The 20,476-nt window shown below is 30.2% G+C and overlaps 1 protein-coding gene across 2 annotated transcripts in view; it reads left to right on the forward strand.

Moving 5' to 3' along the window:
- The window catches only part of LOC118192301 (uncharacterized), an 81,007-nt gene extending 66,041 nt beyond the window's left edge, over window positions 1-14,966 (forward strand). For both annotated transcript variants that reach the window (XM_085821537.1, XM_085821543.1), the window contains exon 11: window positions 28-14,966. In XM_085821537.1, coding sequence (XP_085677663.1) covers window positions 28-51 — 24 coding nt within the window. In that variant the 3' untranslated portion in view covers window positions 52-14,966. The remainder of the gene's footprint in view (window positions 1-27) is intronic.
- Window positions 14,967-20,476: the final 5,510 nt, after the last annotated feature.

Genomic DNA, 20,476 nt, shown 5'->3' on the forward strand with positions numbered 1-20,476 from the left:
AAATATTAATGATCATTATTTCTGTAGGATGTGCCAATGACATCATTGTGATTCTACTAAAGGCGGAAACAAAGTTTGACATGACATACCTAACTGTGTTCACCTGCTCGAGGCAGCTATCTAACTGTTAAAGCAATTACTTGATGTTTTCTTGTACCCCCCTTTCTTTTTATAAAGCCTTTATTATTCTTACAGAATATTCTCCTCACACTGGAATGTGACATTTAAGTCCATAATTGCATATATCTGTGGGTAAATGATTAACAATTGTTGGATTACTTTGAAAGGTTATTTCTGTAATTATTAGAACTTTAAAAGTTCTATTCATGAACAGAAATGAGCTTATCCAGAATAGCAAGAGTAGGATTGGAATGACACATCAACGATAAGTACTTAACTGTTTTAGTCAGAAATCTTCTCAGTCTTCTCCACTGTTCTTTTTGGCATAATTTGCAAACTCTAACAAGAGTGTATTGATTTCATTTGCTTGCAAGGATTTTGATACATGATGTGAAGATCTACTTGTATGTGTTATTGTTTTTATGTATGTTGGAATCAGTGTTGCTACTTTATGTTGCACAGAAATTAGGTATAGCTTTTAGATTAGTTTGACTTTCACCGAATCTAGGTGCAACAGTACTGCACAAAATTTCAGATTCTTGCCAAAATTAAAAAAAAAAAAAAAAAAAAAAAGAAGTTGTAATAGACTTTGTGATGAAATTCAGCTTTGAATTAATATTGGTTTATATATATATATATTTTTTAACCAAATATATTTTGTGCCACTTTGCTAGAAATACATCATTTACAATGGTCAAAATTAAGATAAGTAAACAATAAAGAAGAAAGCAACAGTTTCATTTGTAGAATTAAACAAAAAGTGAAATAGTAAAAGAGTTAATTATGAGACAAGCTTTTGAAACTGCACAAATGTGATTATAGTTAATACTACAATATACACATCCCATTTTCTTTTATTGTAAGATGAAAAAAATCATTTTCAATTTCATTTATTACTTGCCAAAATTACTTCCGTTATAATTATTCCAAAATAAATAAAACTTCTGTGCCCTCGGGTGAATTTTAAATACCATTTTTTTTTATATTGTAATATTTCTTATTTTAATAAATTTAAAAATAAATACTTCAAACAGTGTGCCTCCCAATTTTTAGCCAATAAGTTTTTTGAATATAAAGGCTTGAGAAATCTGATTCATAAGTTAATGAAGTTTTCTACATGATTTTATGAAAGTTGAAACGAATAGGATGGTTAAAGGCCCCAGTAATTGATTCTGAACATCTGGTGATTTTCTTTGTGTGATTCAAGACTCGTGTTCTTAATGTAAAATTTTTAATTTCTTCTAAAATCAAAATTACACTAGGGCTTAAATAGATAACTGCAGTCTAACACTTTAAAATATCATTAAAATTGCAGTGATATTTTTGCTAATATGAGAATCACAGAAGCATTTATGTTCTAGGCCATAAAAAATAAGGAAGACCACCTTTATATGACCTTAATGTTCACCCAAATCTCCAGCAAAGTTTAATTTTTGGCACATGTACTTTGCTGGAAAATATTAAATTTCTGTTTGGTATAATTTTCATCGGCTGTTTGTAAAAAATGTGTTTTGTTGTTGTTGTGACTAATCCTTCTGATCGTAGCCTAAATAAGGTCAATAAATTCATTATGGCCAAGAGGGAAAGGATTCAGATTTTGTGGCGTAGGCCTTAGGCATGAATTTTCTCAGCTCTATACCGATTTTGATGGAGACACCACTCCCGCCAAGAGATAAATCTGATGGTCTCTTACCCCTCTTCTCTTCCACCTACCTCATGAGAAAACTTTTTGACTCAGTAGCATTTTAAATGGCCCTTTGCTATAGAGACACTATACATTTAACAAACATCCATATCTGCTTTGGGATTCAAACTCACATCCAAGGAATAACTAAAATCAGTTTCCCCTTTTTTGTGATACTTAAATGAAAATAAAACATATATTTTCCCCATTTCTGCATCAAATGTGTTATAATTCTTAAGCCTAGTATGTCTGCCAAACATTAGCACTTTGCCAAAATCAAAAATTACATCACATATTTTGCAGTGTATTGACCAGTTTGTCACTCCAATAAGTATGCAAGCCATGGTGTGAAACAGAAAATTTTTAATTTTGATACTTTGCATTCCCAGCAGGGTAAATATTCCTGCTGTTGGAGGTTTCTCTGAGAGGAAAGGGCAGCCGAGCAGTAAAGTCACTGAACACTGGTAGTTCGGTCCGAGGTTCGAATCCCACAAACGGGCTGGCTGCATGGGCGTTTTCGTGGTTTTCCCCATGTGTAACGTGTATACGAGCCAGTTTCCCTTTAAAAGTCCTCCACGAAGGCATCCCTTCCCTCAGTCTGATAGCCCTAGTGTGCCTTGCCTATATTAAATAAACCAAACCAAACCAAACCAAACCAAACCTGAGAGGAAAGGAGTGAGGCTCTTTGCCTACGTGTGGATTGGCAGTGCCAAGAGAAAGATGAAGTCTTGAGGAGGTGAGAAGGCTCATTTAACAATCTGGTCACATGATTCTTTTGAGCACATCTAAAAACAAGAGATTTGCAGCTAGCCAACTACTTTGGGCAAGTACAATAATATGAACTACAGAGTTCGCAGAAATTAAAATGTGGTAAAATATGATTTATATGCTATGTACAGATGCTTATTTGTTCTTTAGAAAGATAATTCTTAGTATTCTAAGTTTGCAGGCTTTAAAATATTTATAAATGACACTGAGAAAAACATTCCTCAAGTAGTAATGCCAATAAAAAAATTTCTCAGTGGTTACCTAGAGAAGGTGCATTTCTTATTCTGAAATTGAATTCCAGTATGCAATTACTGCACTATAATTGGCTGATGAAGGTCATGTGATGGTTGAGTTCTTTTACTGTCCAATTTACTTACTGTGTAGCATATGATCTTATTTTCCTGTCTATTTGGGGAGGGGAGATTTCATTTGCTAGAATGTCTGCAAAAGTGGCTGGATTTTTATTTGTAGCTTTTTCATGCAATATTTTGTTGATCATGGTGATAAATTCTTTAATCATTTCCATCCTAAGGTCTGAATGGATACTTTGATGTCTTAAGTAGTATGGGCTGCATAATGATATGCAGAATCTTTTTTCTGTATGCAGAATCTTTTTTCTGTGAAGTATGGAGTTTCGTAATGTTATTGCTGGCATTCACCCAGGCGGGAGAAGCGTAGGTAAATATCAACCTAGTGACCAATCTTCAGCATTGTTTCTTCTGTCCTCGAGTGACCTAAAGTGGTAACATTTCTTGGCCTAGAGGATATGGAACATGGAACTACAGATTTTGACATCTAGTATGACCAAATAAGCTGCTTTGACAAGTCTTATCTTACCTAATTTATGACTTTTTGTGCCACAAATCTTGTATCATGTTTGATGGCATGGGAAAGTATTATAACATGGCAGCAAAGTGTTGTTCATGTGTCACCTGTGAAAGCTTTCTTGGTTTGATTAGTCTAAATTAAACTGCACTAATTAGGAATTTTGTAAATTTTCTAAAAATTAAAGTCTAGTACAGTAATCAAAAATTGCTTAAATAATAATCTAATAAAATACAAGCCCCCCCCCCAAAAAATGTGAAAGGTTTCATATTTTAAATTAAATCCAAAGAGGCATTTTTGAACGTTTTGTGTGTTACCTTAATTTATTAAATATCATGTTCTTTGGACTTAAACCATAAAATTCAGTTCAATAGCAGTGTCTCAAAATAATTTTTAAATGAGCATATTTTTAGAATTTCCGATACACAGTTCTGCACCCACTGGAGATTAAAAGGTCCCCCCCCCGTCCCGCCATAGAGTGTTGCCATTGCTCACTTTTAAATTTTTGAGTTTGTTTCTCAAAAATTCGTTAAAGTTTTACAATGTATGAAATTGATAATAAAACAAATTTCAAATTTGGTCTTTCACATGCCATATTTGGAGGAGGATTACGTCATTCAAATTTCAATGGCTCTATGTACCTTTGTTTTATCACAATGCGAGAAATGGACATACTTTTATGCAGATTTTTCATTATTTAATTTCTTCAAATATAATGCAAGATTCTAACATTTGGTGGCAACAGTTTGAAAAGTGAACCCGACATTTATAGTGATTCAATGCAAAATCACAAAACGAAAACAATAGTACTTCAGGGGCAAAGCCCCTTTGGACTAAAAATCAGTTCTTTAACATTTTTTTTAAATTTGCTTCCCCCTTTTTTTTTTCCAGTCAGTGAATTAGGCTTCCTCAACATTTTTTTATTATTATTATTATTATTTGATAAAGTAAAATGAGAGGAATTGTAAAAAATGCTCTAAGAATTAAAACCTGAAACTGATCCATTGACATCCAATTTACTAACTGTAAAATCATTCTTAAGGCTTCAGATGGTGCATTAGGTTTCCTTAAAGCTTTCTTTAACCATTTAACAGCTTAAATTAATGATTTTAATATGGGTTCTCTTGCAGAAAATATTGAAAGCCTTATTCATAATTTTTTTTTTCTTTCATTTCTGTTTTGCTTAATGAAGGACTTTATAATCATAGCTTCTTCTTTTTTCCCTTGTTAAATAATATACTTCTGAAAAAAAGGTGGGGTTTTTTTTTTTTTTTTTTTTTTTTGGAAGGATGACTCACTTCAGTATCCTTTAAAATATATCCAAGATTTAAAAAAAAAAAAAAAAAAATCAGTCTGTCTTTATCACCTCTATGTTATTTGTTTCGAATCGATAATATTTTTCTTTGGGGAAAAATCTGTTTCAATAGTCTTTTAAATAAGTACTAAATCTAACACCGTATGTAACACACTTCTAGACAAAGTGCTAGCAGTCTAGGTGAAAAGTATATACATCTAGAGAAAGTGCATAAAGGTAGCAGCACTGATTTCATGCTAACTTTATTTCACATTTACTTGTGAGAGTTTCAGACATGTGAAATACATGTGCATGTAATCTTATCTTGACACTTTGCTTGACTTGATATATTTAATCAGTGTTGTTGTTTCTACTTGTTAAAAAATCTTGCTATCAGAGGTCTACAAATTTTTAAGTCCTAAAGGACTAAATTTTGCATTGTTATTATATATACATAAGAATAGTTTAAACATGCGTTTTATATTTTAAGCAAACAGATTACGTTTGAGCAATGCAAATTGTGTGAAAGTTATTTGACTAAGCAGAGATGTGCCTTCATGGAGGAATTTCTATAAAAAAGGTGGCCCATATTTATGTGAGGAAAACCATAAAAACTCATGCAGCTCATCATTTGCTAAGATGACATGCACTAACTAAATTTAGGATAAATAGCCAGTTTTTCTTGTTTTTAATCACTTGGATACTGGTAAGTTATTTTCAAAAAAATACCTTTTATGTTAAACAGTTTATTAGAATTATGATTTTCTTACAAAACATCGTAAAAACTCCCCCTCCCCCCGGGAAAAAAAGAATGCTAGGTATTGGTAGCTTTGCAGCACTTTCATTTGCAAAGAATTAGAGCTTAGAGCAAACCAGAAGTTTTCTTAAAATCATTTAGACATTAATAAATCATTTTGAAAATAAAAACCTTTTATCATGAAAATATCTGAAAAATCTTAAGTTTCTGACACTGTCGCAAATTTATCTGAAAAAAGTAGGCCATGAAAATTCCATGGATCACATTCAGTTAATAAAAATAGACCTTAGCCATTGTGTTACATAAAAGTATTAATATGGAATAGCTTCCAAATTATCATGAAATTAAAGCATAATTCTAACTCCTTTGACTATATGACTTAGGAGAGGTTAAATGCAAATAAAAAGAAAATATATTAATTTTAATTATATAAAAATATTTTTTATTAAATTTAATAGACTTGCATTTTTAAAATGAGGTTTACGTTTTGGTATGCAATATATAGATTTTATAACTCTGCAGATTTTTAATATCTGTATTTCTGAATATTTGTAGACCTCTGGTAGTGTTTTTATTAAATATAGTGATTTGGTAATATTGTATATGCTATTCTTCTACTCTTTCTCTTTCTGAGATAATCAATTATTATGCAAAGTTTAAACTTAATTAACAATTTTTTTATTAATATCATATCTGGTGAATTAAAAATTTATTTTAATTATTTGGTTTTGTGAATCATTCTCCATGTGTTTAATAGTATCATATTGAGCTTTTAGTTTAGGAAGAATTATTTGAATGAATTTGGACGTTTATGAGAATCAGCCATTTATGTAGCATATGTCAGAAATGTTATTAGAATATTTTTCTACGTGTTTTGAAAGAACAGCTCAGTGACATGTGGAATAGTTTCTTATTTTTGTAAAGAATATATGAAACTGCAAGGAGAGATGTTTAAAAAACAAATAATTGTTTCTAGTTCTAAATTTTTTGTTTCAGAATAAATTGTCTTGTTTTATGGTGAATTTTTAAAAACATAAATTTCTAAAATATGTGTAATACTGTTAGCTTAGGAGTGCTCATGCTTTTTAGATGCATCAAGTTTTCAAAAGTGAAAACACCATTAGTTGTATAAATACCTCATTATTTTTATTAAATTATTTAATTATTTTGTATTCTTTTTGCGGAAATATTGAGATTTTATTTTCAAATTAAATTAAAATGTTATTAATAATTGTATCCATTTTAGTAACCCAACAGCATCATTGTTTAATTTCTTCTAGTTTCCATCTTCCTCTTCTATTTTTTTTCTTCCCAGTTTCTTCCAGAAGGAATCTAATCCTTATTTAGACTAAAAAATTTGGAAAACCCACAAATGGTAGAGAGGATTTCAAAGGTGGGAAAAGTAAAAGCAAACAAGAAAAATCTATTTGTTTAGGTACACTGTACAAAAAAAAAAAAAAAAAAAAAAAAAAAAAAGGCACAGTTGTATATCTTCTGTTCTATTGGGCCAAATGACAAAATTTAAATTGCATTTTTCATATCTAGAAAGCACAACTTATAATATGTATTGGATTTATATATAGCATTGTTCTAATATAGGTATTTTTACACAAAATCGGACTTTATCTGAAATTGCATGTCGTTTTTTCTATATTTCGAGTCTATGACTCAAATTATTCCTAAATGTTAAATTTTGTCAAATTTGATGTGAAATTTACGGAGAAATTCAAAAATTTATCTTGCCGCATTAGTTTGTGCCAAGAATAAATTTACTTGGCAGAATTCTTAGTTTATAGTAGCCTACCAACTTTTCTTTTTTTCATTAATGCACGAGAAGAAAAAAGGTCCATCGTTCATTCTTTCAAATAATTTTAACAAAGTGCATAAACCACATTTTTGTTATTATCACTTATATTAAATACAGCAAATTTTAAAATGCAACAAAGTATAAATTCACATATATCTTAGAAAATATTGAAAACAAACTCTAATTTTTGCAAGTGTGCCTAGAAATACGTCTACTTTAATATAATATTAAACGTTTCATACGTTATAAAAATTTTTTTGAAAAATTTACAAAAAATATTTAAAAATACAAATTTAAAAAATAAATCATAAAAAATATTTGATTTAAGCCTAATTTCAAATTGTGAAAGAAGGAATGAAGTAAGTTTAATGAAAAAAATATTAAATATATATCAAAATCAATTAAAACTGAGGAGCTAAAATTTTGAGAGCTAATTTTTTAAAAACAACTCGTGCAGTTTTTACAAAAATTGGCATGTCATTTCAGAAAAAGTCTGATTTTGCGTCAAAATACCTATATTAGAACAGTGCTATATATAAATCTAATACATATCCTAAGTCATGCTTTCGAGACATAAAAAAGGCATGTTGAATTTCATTAATAGGCTCCATTATTTATTTTTTAAGACTTTTATTTATTTATTTTTAAGTCTTGTAAGATGTTTAAATTGCACAGCAAACATTTGAATGTCATTTCTAGATTTATTCTGCATTTTTTATGTGTCCTAGTTTCTTTTTATTTGCTTCCATTTTTGAAATGTGAATTTACTTTTTGTTTTTCTGTATTTTTCCTGCTTTCTTTTAGTATAAATTCCTGTGTCTTTCTTCCTTTTCTCAATAAATAGAGAACGGACATCTTGATGCACTCAAAACCTCGAAACTTTTCATGTTGTAACCAGTGTCACACATATTTCAGTGTATTATTCTTGACATGTGTCATCATTTTTGGAAATGCAACTTTTAACTAGAATTTAAGATGAGATTTAAAATTTAGGTCACACGGAAAGCCTGGTATATTTTCAGATTTCCTATCATTCTGGGCTTTCAAAACATTTCATAAGTTATAAGAAATAAATAAATGGTTTTCATTTTTGCCATTTCTAAATAAAGCCAGCAATTTTGTTCCTCTATTTTTTGGTGCATTGCTTCTTGATAAGCTGTTTGTATGATAATAATTCCATACTTTACTAGTCATTTTAAATTCTGTGAATAAATATTACAGTATATGTATTTATATCAAATTCAGTATACATGTTTTTATATTTTCTATCATTTCATATGTTTACCTGTATCAGTGTTATCTTCTACATTCCAAAAAGAAAAAATCTGATGTGTGCACCACATGACTTCCTTGTACGGAATATTAAATTATACGCATTTTTCTTGCATTTCATTTAAACTTATTGGACTGAATTAAATCTACTTCGCCAACAGCGCTTAAACCACAATAGAATAAATGCATTCTTTAAAATTCACTCTTGTATTTGTTTACCGTAGCGACACTCTGGCGCTAGATTCACTTAACAGTATTATGTTTCGTTCATATTATAACTCATAATGCACAAAATTTATATCATTTAAAAAATAGAATTATCTAATCGTTGCCACATGTTTTATTCAAATACTATAATAAAGCTAGAATGATGTATAAAAGAAATTAAGAAAACAAAGCAAAAAAGAAACAGTTTTTCACAGACGATTGAGTATTTCTCATTCAATTAATTCAGTTCTCACTTCGCGAGAAGGCAAAAATACATAAAAACTCAAAATATCTGTATTAAAAATTACAAAGTAAATCTTAAACACTTATTTCCTCAAAAAAATTCCAGAAAGGATTAAGCATGATTTAATTGGCAATAATAAATGAAGGCATTATCTTTGTTGTTGCAAAGCTAAGTTTCTCTAAATTGGCAACTCCACTAGTCTGCTGTTTCAAATGTAAACAATCAATGGCCACCATTAAAAAAAAAAAAAGGCTTAGCGGCACTTAAACAACTTTAAAATTGTCGATAATTCTAAAAATATTGCATACAGATTTACTAAAGGCATAAAAACCTTAACCAGAAGATAAAAAAAATATAATTCTATCATTTTTAAAGCAAAAAGTGTACAATTTATAAACATATAAGAATAAAGAAACTGAGATCACTGAGCCGGGTAACAGAGTGGATATATGTATATAAATATATTTATATATGTTTGGTGCGGCCGATTGTAACCAAAATACGAGATGCACATCTACATGTGATAGCAGTCCTATATACAAAATTTCAACGTTCTGAGGCTACTTGCTTTTGAGTTATGCGAGATACATACATTCGTATAGACACCATGAAAAATTCTCTTCAGAATTAATTTAAAGCAGTTTTATATTTTTTTTTGGAGGAAACGAGTCTTTTATTCTGTTCTTACGTTCAGATATCACGCAAAAACATCATTAAATTGCATTCGATAGCGGTCAAAATGGATATTTTCGTTGAAATAGCCTGAAACTTTTCGTGATTACAATACTTCCTTTTTACTTCGTACAAGGAAGTAAAAAAGGATCGATATTCTTATTATTCCATTATGCCCAAAATATTATTACCTTATTTTAATGTATATGTCACGTTTAAATTTATGTCATGTAAATAAAATTAACTGTTTTCTAAAGATACAGTATTAAAAGCACGCGCATTTATTTTGGTACATTTAATCTATTATCCTCATTAAAAGTTCTATCATTGTTACCAGTTTAACAAAAAGAACACAGAGAGGTGTCTTACCAGTTTGTTTGAGTATTTAAATTTAGAATATGAATTAAAACAGCAAAATATCAAATAGTATAATTAATTTTTATAAAAGTTAGTGTAAAATTAATTACGGTAAAAGTTTACAATTGCGTACCCCTTGTTTCTTGGCAACTCTTTTTTTACGCCAAGATCGGTGCCAGGAAGGCACAATTTCAAGATGGCCACTACACAAAACCAAAGTAAAAAGTCAAAGAATTGCACAAACTCTGTGTCCATGTACACATTGATGTGTTTTCACTTAAAAAAAGATCCTAGAATTGCACAAACTAGGCATTGTTCACTGCCTTAAATTTGTCCATGTACACATCAATCTATTTTCATTTAAATAAAATCAAGAAACTAAAACAAACTTAAAACTATAATGGTAGCCAGAAGTGAGGTTTCATCAGCAAAAATTTTTTTTAAATTGTCGCTAATCGAAGGGTCACCCAATTCTACACTAGAGCCAAGTAATGATGAAAATGTAACTTCAGAAATAAATGAATGCTATTTATATGTAAAACATAAATAATTCTTCTGATAGTAAGACGAATAATAATAAAAATATCTCAAATAATGTATTATATTTTGACGAATTTCTAGAATACTGAAATTTACAATAGAACCCTTTTGAATGAAATTTTAAATGTCCTGGTGCATGATCTAAGATATTTAAAATTTGTTCTAGCATTTTTATTATGTTAACCTATCATACTTTAGTTGCCTTATCTAACTGAAGTCAAAAATTAAAATGAGCTCCTTTTTGATCACAAGCTTTTCCCCTATATTTTGCTTTTCATAAAAAATAAACTTATATTTAGAATCTCCCATTTTTAATTAGAGTAAAAATTAGAAAATAAAAACCATAAATCTTTTTTAAATTGTCGCTAATCGAAGGGTCACCCAATTCTACACTAGATCTTTTGAAAGCAAATCTATTAATTTAACTATTTAAAACTATAACTATTTAAAAGAGTTGCATGTGTGCTTTAAAATAATGTGAAAGCATTTGAATTCATTTTGCTTGCCTAAGACGTATTAGTAGCAAAAATGAAAAGGTACTTCAAAGTATTTTATTGTTATTGATAAATAAATGCAGAATATCATCTCATTGTAATCTTTTTTAATATGAAATATATTTTTTGGTATTGGTTTAGTTATTGAACCAAAATAGTAGACAATTTCACTGATTAATTTAATATAGATTGTATTGTTTGTGCATGATATTCACATTTTGTATTTCATTGCATTCAATGTATACTAAAAACAGTTTGGATATTGTTGAATTCAGTGTATGAAATTACTTTTTCATAATGGTAAGCAGTTTGGTTAAAAGCTATTTTTTTAAGCATTATATATAAGAGTTATTTTAGCTGATTGCCGATTGTGTAATTATTTAAGCATTTAGATATATTTCCATGTGTAATATATTTTCATTAATTATAGTAAATTATTTCGTGCCAGTATTGATTTTAAATGTGTGTTTAAAATTTATGATTTAATTAATGCATTAAGCTTCAGATTCTATGAAGAAATATTGTTAATTTACAAAAATTAATTTTTTTTAAATCTGTTGTTACCATTTTATAAATTTTATTGTGATCGATATTATTTTCATAAAGATTTTATTAGTGTTTAGTAATTCATGCAATAATAAATCTAAACATATCAGTTTTTGGTCTTGTGATATGTATTCCTGTTCAGGTGTTGAAATTTCTGTGAAGTTAAATATTCACTATTTCATATCTGCTCTGGATCTGTTTTTCTCTTTGCTGTCTATTGGATTTCGTAATAAAATGCATGATTGGCAGACAGTAAAAATATAACAGAAGCTAAATAATTTAATAATAAAGCTAATACCTTATAATAAGTGTTTTTTTTAATCTGATTTCTCAACAAAACAGTATATTTTGCTTCATATTGTATAATTCATTTTAGAATGAGGGGAAATACATTAATATTTTATAATATATGATCCCCATTTTTATGTAATACTGAAAGATATATGTTTTAATATAATGCAATAAATGTGGTTGAAGGCTTGATTATATGTGCTGAATTTGTAAATTTAGCATAAATTTTATGAATGTGAAAAGCATTTAAATTTGATTGAGATAAGAAGTTGTGTCATACTTTAGTAATCAATTTTTATTCAAGAGATTTTTGAGATATATTTCTGTAAAAAAATTATATTAGTGTTATGAAACTATCATTATACTAAAATTACTATGATCCTAAAAATTGAAATTTAAGATTCGCATATATGTAACTAATTGATTTGAAGCGAAAAAATATTTATCAAAAAAGAGATTGGAAATTAAGTAGCCTGTAAATGCTTTGCTAAATGCAAACTTCCCCCCCCCCTTTTAAATTAATTTTCAAAAATGTTTTCTTGGAAATCATAGATCCGTGAAAAAATTCATAAAATAGTATGTCACGATTTCATGCACTTAATTAAGTACATGTTTGTTGATGATATGCAGCCTGTGCTCTCAAATAAAAAAATTTAGTTAAATTTGAAAAATGAAAGTAAAATAAATTACCACATTGCTTGGATGCAAAAGTTTTTGTTTTTAGCTGATACCAGTATTAATTTGCATCATGTCGAACATGCAAGTATTCATAACATCTATTTCGATTATTTTGAATGACAAGTGTATTAGTAAGATGTTTGCTGTTATGTGTAATATATTTTGCTTAGGTTAAAAAAAAAATGCTCAAAAATCTCTGAATTTCTTAACTACTTTCTATTAACTAGATACAAAATTATACCCTGATATGCTGAAGAACAAGGAATGTGATAAATCATTAAATGTGCAGTACCTTAGTATTATACTTGATATTAACTATTAAATTACTAATTATAATGTTATGAACTCTTAAATTACATAATTCTGCCTGATTACAATTACACTATAAAATTGTTAATTAATATCTGTAATGTAATTAATTCTTGAATTGTACTATATTTGTGTTAAATTACTAGTTATAGTTTAATTAGTTATTACATTATGCTATAATGTTGATAAATGACTAAATATAGTGCAGTTTTGTTAAAATATACTATTATTATCTTAAATTACAAGTTATGAAACAGGCACCATGCCTGTTCAGCAGCGAATTTTTGAACTTCTGAATTTACATTTATGATTGTATTATAGTTATTATGAAGTGATTAAAATCATTTATAATTCTGTTATGCAAATTTCAAACAAGTGCTACTTTTTATTAAATGTTAATCTTCTGTTTAAATTGAAATAGATTTTAATCTTTTCAATGAGAGTACAATTTTCTGAGTGGCTATTTCCGACTTTCTGTGCTTATCAGATTTATTTCTGCTTCTAATAATGCAATATTTTTTCCTTTAAGTTATTTTGATCTATTATTTCTCTGGATAGTCTAAAAATGAATTTCACAATCTACAAATTATAAAAATAAATAATAAAATAAATTATTATGCAAAAATTATTAAATACCATGTAAATGTCTGGCTATATGATGTTGTGATCAAAACAGTTTATTTAATGAAGTAAATTTTATGGTGTTTTTCCATGAACCCTATCCCAATAAACCTGAATTTCTTTTTCTTTTGAGAGTGGCATAAAATGCAAATTGGTCATAAAATTTAAAAAAGAAAAAGAGTAAATGCATCTTCTCCCTTTGAAGTCTTGTAATTGTACATTTTTGGATAAGGTTATACATTAGGGTTTAAAATCTGAATGAAAATAAGAAGTACAGCCAGTAGAGTAATAACAAATACAAACTTCTATGACAAAGTTATGGCTGGTTGATGTTTTGTTCAGGCTTTTTATTTTTAATTTAAAAAAATTCAAATTTTCTATTCAGATATTGCTGTATTTGTGTGAAGATGCTTGGTTACTATGAATAAAAAATGCATATTCAATAAGGGAGAGATATTATTCATATTTATCATAAAGAAATAAGAAATTGATTGCAACAGTTTAACAGATGTGAGAAGTAGATATTATTTCGAAAATTATCCAATCAGTTTCAGTTAATTTTTTTTTCCATAGCAATAAAAATTTGCTTTGTGATACTTTATTTGTTAATTTTTATAAATCCTCTTCCCTTGCGAAGCAACCAGGATATAAAAAAAAATTAATATTTTCTAGTTAGATTCAAGTGGGTTATTTACACTTTTGTACTGAAATTCCAAATATTTTTTAAAGGAGTAATTTATTTTTGTGAGAATACATAAAAGGAATGGGAAAATAAGTGTTAAATTCTATGAAATAAATAATATATTAAACTAAAAATTTATATACAAGAATATAAATAAAAATTACTATATTAATAATTATGTAATAATTATGCTTGTTATTTTTATAATAATTTTTAAGATATTTATCTAAACTTTTCAGTATTAAATTTTATTTTGCTTTTTTGAATCAAAGCAAGGTTGTGAGTAACAAATTTATGTAATTTTTTTCTGTGAAATTTTATTAAAATTATTATGATGATGATTTACAGTTGAGTGAGAATTATAAGAAGAAAGGAATCCCCTTAGTGTTGATGATTGTAACAAAATCGAAAATGTATGGCATTTAAAAGTATTATTTTTATGCTATATTACATTTGTTTCCTCCCAAAATCAAAGTCTTTTAGCCTGATTGGATACAAAATGCAAACAAATCAAATTAGTTTCGTAGATTATGTACTTGGATCAAGAAAAGTGTGTTCTGCTTTTCTGAATTCTGTATATCTATGCATTCCGTTGTAGCATTCCTAAAACTAGTCTATGCTGCATTGCTTTTTTTGTCTGTACTGTTTACCCTGTTAATGCACAGCAAAAGAACAAATGTATTGTAAAAAGTGCTCAACATGTGTCTAATGTTATAAAATCTGTAAATTTTGTTTTGTACATATCTTGTTTGTACCTGCGTCTTATTTATGATAAAATAAATTTATTTCTATTATCCATTTACTGTCTGCTATTGTTTTATACATAAGAGCTAGCTTTACATAGTATAAAACCATATACTATTAGTTGAAAGCTCTGAGTTATAAAGTACAGTCAAAAGTCATTAATATCCGGACCCATCAGGACTTCGGCCATTCCGGATTATAGATCATCAGTTTAAATCTGGTAAGATGGCATGCAGAAATTATAAAATTAAAAATATGAAACCGTAATTTATTAAATAAAGAACAACTATGATCTAAAGGGTATCAAAATTTACAAAAAAAAAAAAAAAAAAAAAAAAAAAAAAAAAAGAAAGAAAAGAAAGCTTAATATTTAGTTGTTTACTTTATTAAACATTTCTTTCAATGTAAGTTGTTTAAATTGCTTCGTTTTATGTGATAATACTTTCTCTTTAATTCTATAAACAGACATAATTTCTTCTTCAGTTACAAAGTTCCGCTGTTGAAGTCCTATAATTGCTGTGTCGAGAATACCGACTAATTTGTCAATCGAAATTTTTTCGTTTTCAATAACCTCTGTGTCACTTTCTTCACTATCGGAATCAAATTATAATGATGAGGAATTTGATTTAAATCATATCAAAGACGGAGTACATCGAGATGAAATACTACATTTAGTAAGGAATTATAAGCCAAATTAAAACAAATGCCCTGAAGATAAGAATAGTACTGCCAGATTAACTTCCAATTTATTATGCGCCGCGGCGTTTCCCCCCTTCCGCCGCAGAGCAGCGTGAAATTGATAAACAGATTTTGGAATGGTTAGATAAACAAAGAATTATGCCTTTATCCACTTTTTGTTTGATGGACTTTGAAACATACTTTCGCTTTGTAGATCCTTTACATATTAGTAAATACATATCGGAAATTCTATTTGACATAATCGAAAGTTCAAGCTTACTTTTATAAAATTGCTCTAACAGTCTGCAAAAAATAATAAGCCGGATACAATTTGAAGATTAAGGAACAACGCAATCTGCAACATTAACTGAATTAGATAGTTTTAGCTTAGCTTATACCGTCCGTTATACATTAAACGCGCATATTCGCAGCCGTAAAGGTCTTACGCGCAATGCAAGCGCAGAAAGTTTGTAGCTTTGAGGTCCGGAATGTGGGTGTCCGAATTAACAACTTTTGACTGTATATTATACAAAGTCCCACAAAAGTGATCGGTTCCTTTTTTTTTTTTTTTTTTTTGAGTAATTATATTCAAAAGCATCGAACTTTTCGAAACGCCTTGGTATTTCTGACAGCCAAATTCCCCTTCAAATTTTTGCTTACTTTTCTTCCTAATTCTCTCCTTTCCTTCTACATTTACTTTCAGTGCTGACAAGAAAATTAAGATTTTGTTACACTTTCATAAATTTTGCATTCTTGTCAATTTTTTTTTAAATATCAATTACATCAACTGCGTTTCAGTTGAAGACAGCTTTTCATTTTCTAAGCATTTTAACTATAAATAAAGTTAAAAAAAAAGTCTAAAGGATAAATATTTTAATTAAAAGATTTTTTGCTAAATGACAAAAATAAAACAGTCCAGCAGTGTTTATTCTGTACCACTTAGTGACCCTATTATTATATCAAAATCATATTAAAGATCATGTTTTTTTATACAATCTATAATACGAGAGAAAATTAGCTACTTAAAACATGCTTTCGAAGAGAATTGATGAAAAAATTTATACTTTTATATATATAATTTTTAAAGCTGGGACATGATCCAGTTTGGATCAACGTCCTGCTTTCTTAAAAACATTGTTAAAATAAACATCAAACGGACTTTCTGAGTTTTAGACAGTTCAATTTAAATGCAATCAAAGTAAAGTAGCAGACGATAACACGGTGAAGGTAAAAATTTACTCTTCCAGGTATTAAAAAAAAGGGGGGGGAAAGAAAGAAATTTTAAAAATTTGAATAATATCTATAGTTTAAAAAACATAGCTTTTCATGCAGTTTTAATAAATTTTTATGATGCATCACTGAGAGAAAAAATTTCATGTAATTAATAATCCGTAAAAATTTATTTGAAATTTAAGGTTAAAAATAGCTGTGGCAATTCACTGTAACAAAAGTCAATAAACCACATTTGGCGTTATTATTGCTAAAAAGTTTTGTGTGGTGCATTTAATTATGGCAAAGCATACTAGGGCTATCTGCCTAAGGGGAGGGATGCCTTCGGGGAGGACTTTCTAAGGGAAACTGGCTCGTATACATGTTACACATGAGGAAAACCATGAAAACAGCCATGCAGCCAGGCTGTTCGCGGGATTCGAACCTCGGACCGAACTACCAGTGTTCAGCGACTTTACCGCTTGGCCGCTATTATCGCTTAAAAAAAAAATGCCACATTTCAAAACGCGAAAATATGTAAATTCGTGTATATCTTAGAAAATTTTGAATGAAAAAGTCTACCAAGCAGGTATTCTTAGAACTGCACGTACTAAGATGATGGTAAAAATTTTATAGGTTATAATTCAAAATTTTTTTCGAAAAATTTATAAAAATTATTTAAAAATAGAAATTTTAGAAATTAAACACAAAAAATGGGTGAATTTTATTCGGAGTGAACCTAAATTTCGAAATGTGAAGGGAAAAATCAAAAAAGAGATGTTAATCAATATATGCCAAATTCAATTAACATTGAGGAGCTAAAATTTTGAAAGCTAAGCTTTCAAAAACTGCTCGTACGATTTTTACAAAACTTGACAGTCTAGCATAATTTGAATCGTAGAATCGAAATATGAAAAAAAAATTGGTATGTTATTTCAGAAAAAATCCGATTTTGTTTCAAAATACCTATGTTAGAATAGTGCTTTATATAAATCTAATATACATCCTAAGTCGCGCTTTCGAGACGTGAAAAATGCAATTTGAATTTTGTCAATCGGCGCAGTACAGCGAAAGATATAGAACTTCCACCCCCACTTTTTTTTTTTTTTTTTTCTTTCTCAGTATACACTGGTGTGCAAAAATTAAGGACGAGACGGTTTTTTCAATATAACTTTGTACAAAAGCTTTCCAAATCAACACATTTAATACCGTAAGATCCCCAATACGTAAGGACATGAGTAATGTAAGCAACACTTACTAAAAGAGAAATCAGAGGGATAAAAAGAAGCTCTATTGAAAAAGTAGCATGGAGCGCAATGCGACTGAAGGCCGAAACATCCCTGTGATGGGTGTCCAGCAAGAAACATCCGGTTTTTAATAGGGGATATGATCTTCCCTGACTGCTAGGCAGGTTTCACAGCATCTGCCCATGCTGAGAATGAGGGTGTCAATGAGTTGTTGAGGCATTGCTGCCCATTTGTCTTGCAGCGCGCCAATCGAAGCTCCGGAATCGTTACTGGTGGTAAGGTACGAGCTGCCAAGCGTCTGCCTAGAAAATCACATACATGCTCGATGGGATTGAGATCCGGAAATCGTGCCGGCCAATCCATACGTTCAATATCCTCACTCTCTAAGAGCTGCTCGGCAGCTACTGTGCGATGACATGGTGCATTGTCGTCCATGAAAAGGAACTTGCGGACCCATAGCGCCTCTAAAAAGACGCACATATGGAAGAAGAATCTCGTTACAATAACGGTTGACTGAACCTGCGTCGAAGATGTGAAGGTCTGTACGACTACCAAGCATGATGCCTTCCCAAACGAGAACACCGCCACCTCCATACCTGTCCCTTTCAATGATGTTCGAGGGATGATTGCGGCTTCCCCGCTGTCTCCGGATGAGTATGCGATGAGAATCGCTACCCAGACTGAATCTGCTATCATCTGTAAAGAGTACTCGTCCCCATTCATTGTCTCTCCAATTCCGGTGTTCCCGGCACCACAGAGAATGCCTTCTCCGATGGACAGGCGTTAGAGGTACGCACCGTACAGGGCGTCGTGCAAACAGACCACCACTGTGCAGTCTTCTGGCCACGGTAAAACGCGATATCGGTCGTCCAGTCGCCTGTGTCTAGCTATTTCTCCCGCTGTCAGCCGCCTGTTTCTTCTGGCTTGTAAGGCAATATACCGGTCATCTGCGGGTGTGGTTCCTCGTGGACGACCACTACTAAACCCCCGGATAGCTGTACCTGTAGTTTGAAATTGTCTCCAAAGTCGTGAAACGATGCTGTGAGCAATTCCGAACTCTGCAGCCACACTTGTCACACTGCGGCCTTCCTCCAACTTCCCAATGATTCGACCTCGGGTAAAAGCATCCAGATGTCGTCTAACAGATTGATTATTCGCCATTTCTCGCTGAGGCAGCAACTCGGTGTGATTTTAACTGCTATACGGCGTGCAATCTCTTTGCCAGAAATACTGATCTTACACCGACAACATGCTTTATACTACTCAGACACTCCCCCATTACGTCTACCTGCATATCTGCGCATGTGCTACCGTACATCACCTTAGTTAATTTCCTGATTGGTCTTTCTGTCCGCTCTGCCTCTTCGTTCAACTGATATGCTAATTTTTCGACTTCGTCCTTAATTTTTGCACACCAGTGTATATTATATGAGAGATGAAACATAAATGCAGTACATGATACATTTTGAAATACAGGGAGGAAAAAACATTGTCTGCAAATAGTAACTAAAATTCGAGTTTAATGTATGACTTCAATCGATAGGACAATCCTAAAAGTCCAGTTCCTTCTGGCATCTGTGAATTGCAAATGAGTACATCCATGGCCAGGCCATGGTACATCTCTGATCACGCATCGTGAAAGATGCGAGAGGCACCTCGGCTGAAGGGCAGTTTCGAAAAAATGTAGCTCATGTTCCTGCAATCGATTGCAGATCTCATCTAAAAACTTTGAATGAATATAGTGGGCCATCTCATCTTTGATTTCATCGTAGGTAAGGCAGGCATCCGGAATGGATCTCCAGATAATGCGTTGACTTTCCAGGTAAGGCATCACTTCTTGACGACTTCAGTGGGAAAACAAGTATTTGAAAATTGCAGCTTTTCTTTCCAGAGTATCAAAAAATCGCCTGAAAATAAAGTTGTTTTGGTTAAACAACGATACATAAACTTTCTTACAATCGCATTTAAAGCATTAGTGAGAAAATTGGGAAATATTAAAGCAAGAGTTTCGGTAGTATGTGTTTAATATAATGTTGCGTGCTTGCGGGTTCCCAATGAATTGAATGCATACAGAACTCATGATAGCTTGATCAGGGTTCGTACACATTTCCTTACATGAAAATTAAAAGGACCATCAAAGAAAAAATTAAGGACCTATCAGCAAACAAACAAACAAAAAAAAAAAAAAAAAAAACAAATAGAATAAAGCAATTATCCGTACAACCGACTTCATGCTTGTAATTTCACTTTAAGAAACTAACAGAAGTGTGTATTATGCACTATTATTAAATTCACTTTAATACTTACCATAAAACAATTTTGAAAATTAAACTAACTCCCTACAAGTTATGAAGTAGATAACATTAAATTAGAAACATAACTTTAAAAACATGTATAAGTGTATTTTACACTAATAACAGTCACTATTTT

Source organism: Stegodyphus dumicola, chromosome 1 (genome assembly GCF_044657685.1).
Source record: "Stegodyphus dumicola isolate Sdum_Otavi_A_Nest chromosome 1, ASM4465768v1".
NCBI classification, from domain to species: domain Eukaryota; kingdom Metazoa; phylum Arthropoda; class Arachnida; order Araneae; family Eresidae; genus Stegodyphus; species Stegodyphus dumicola.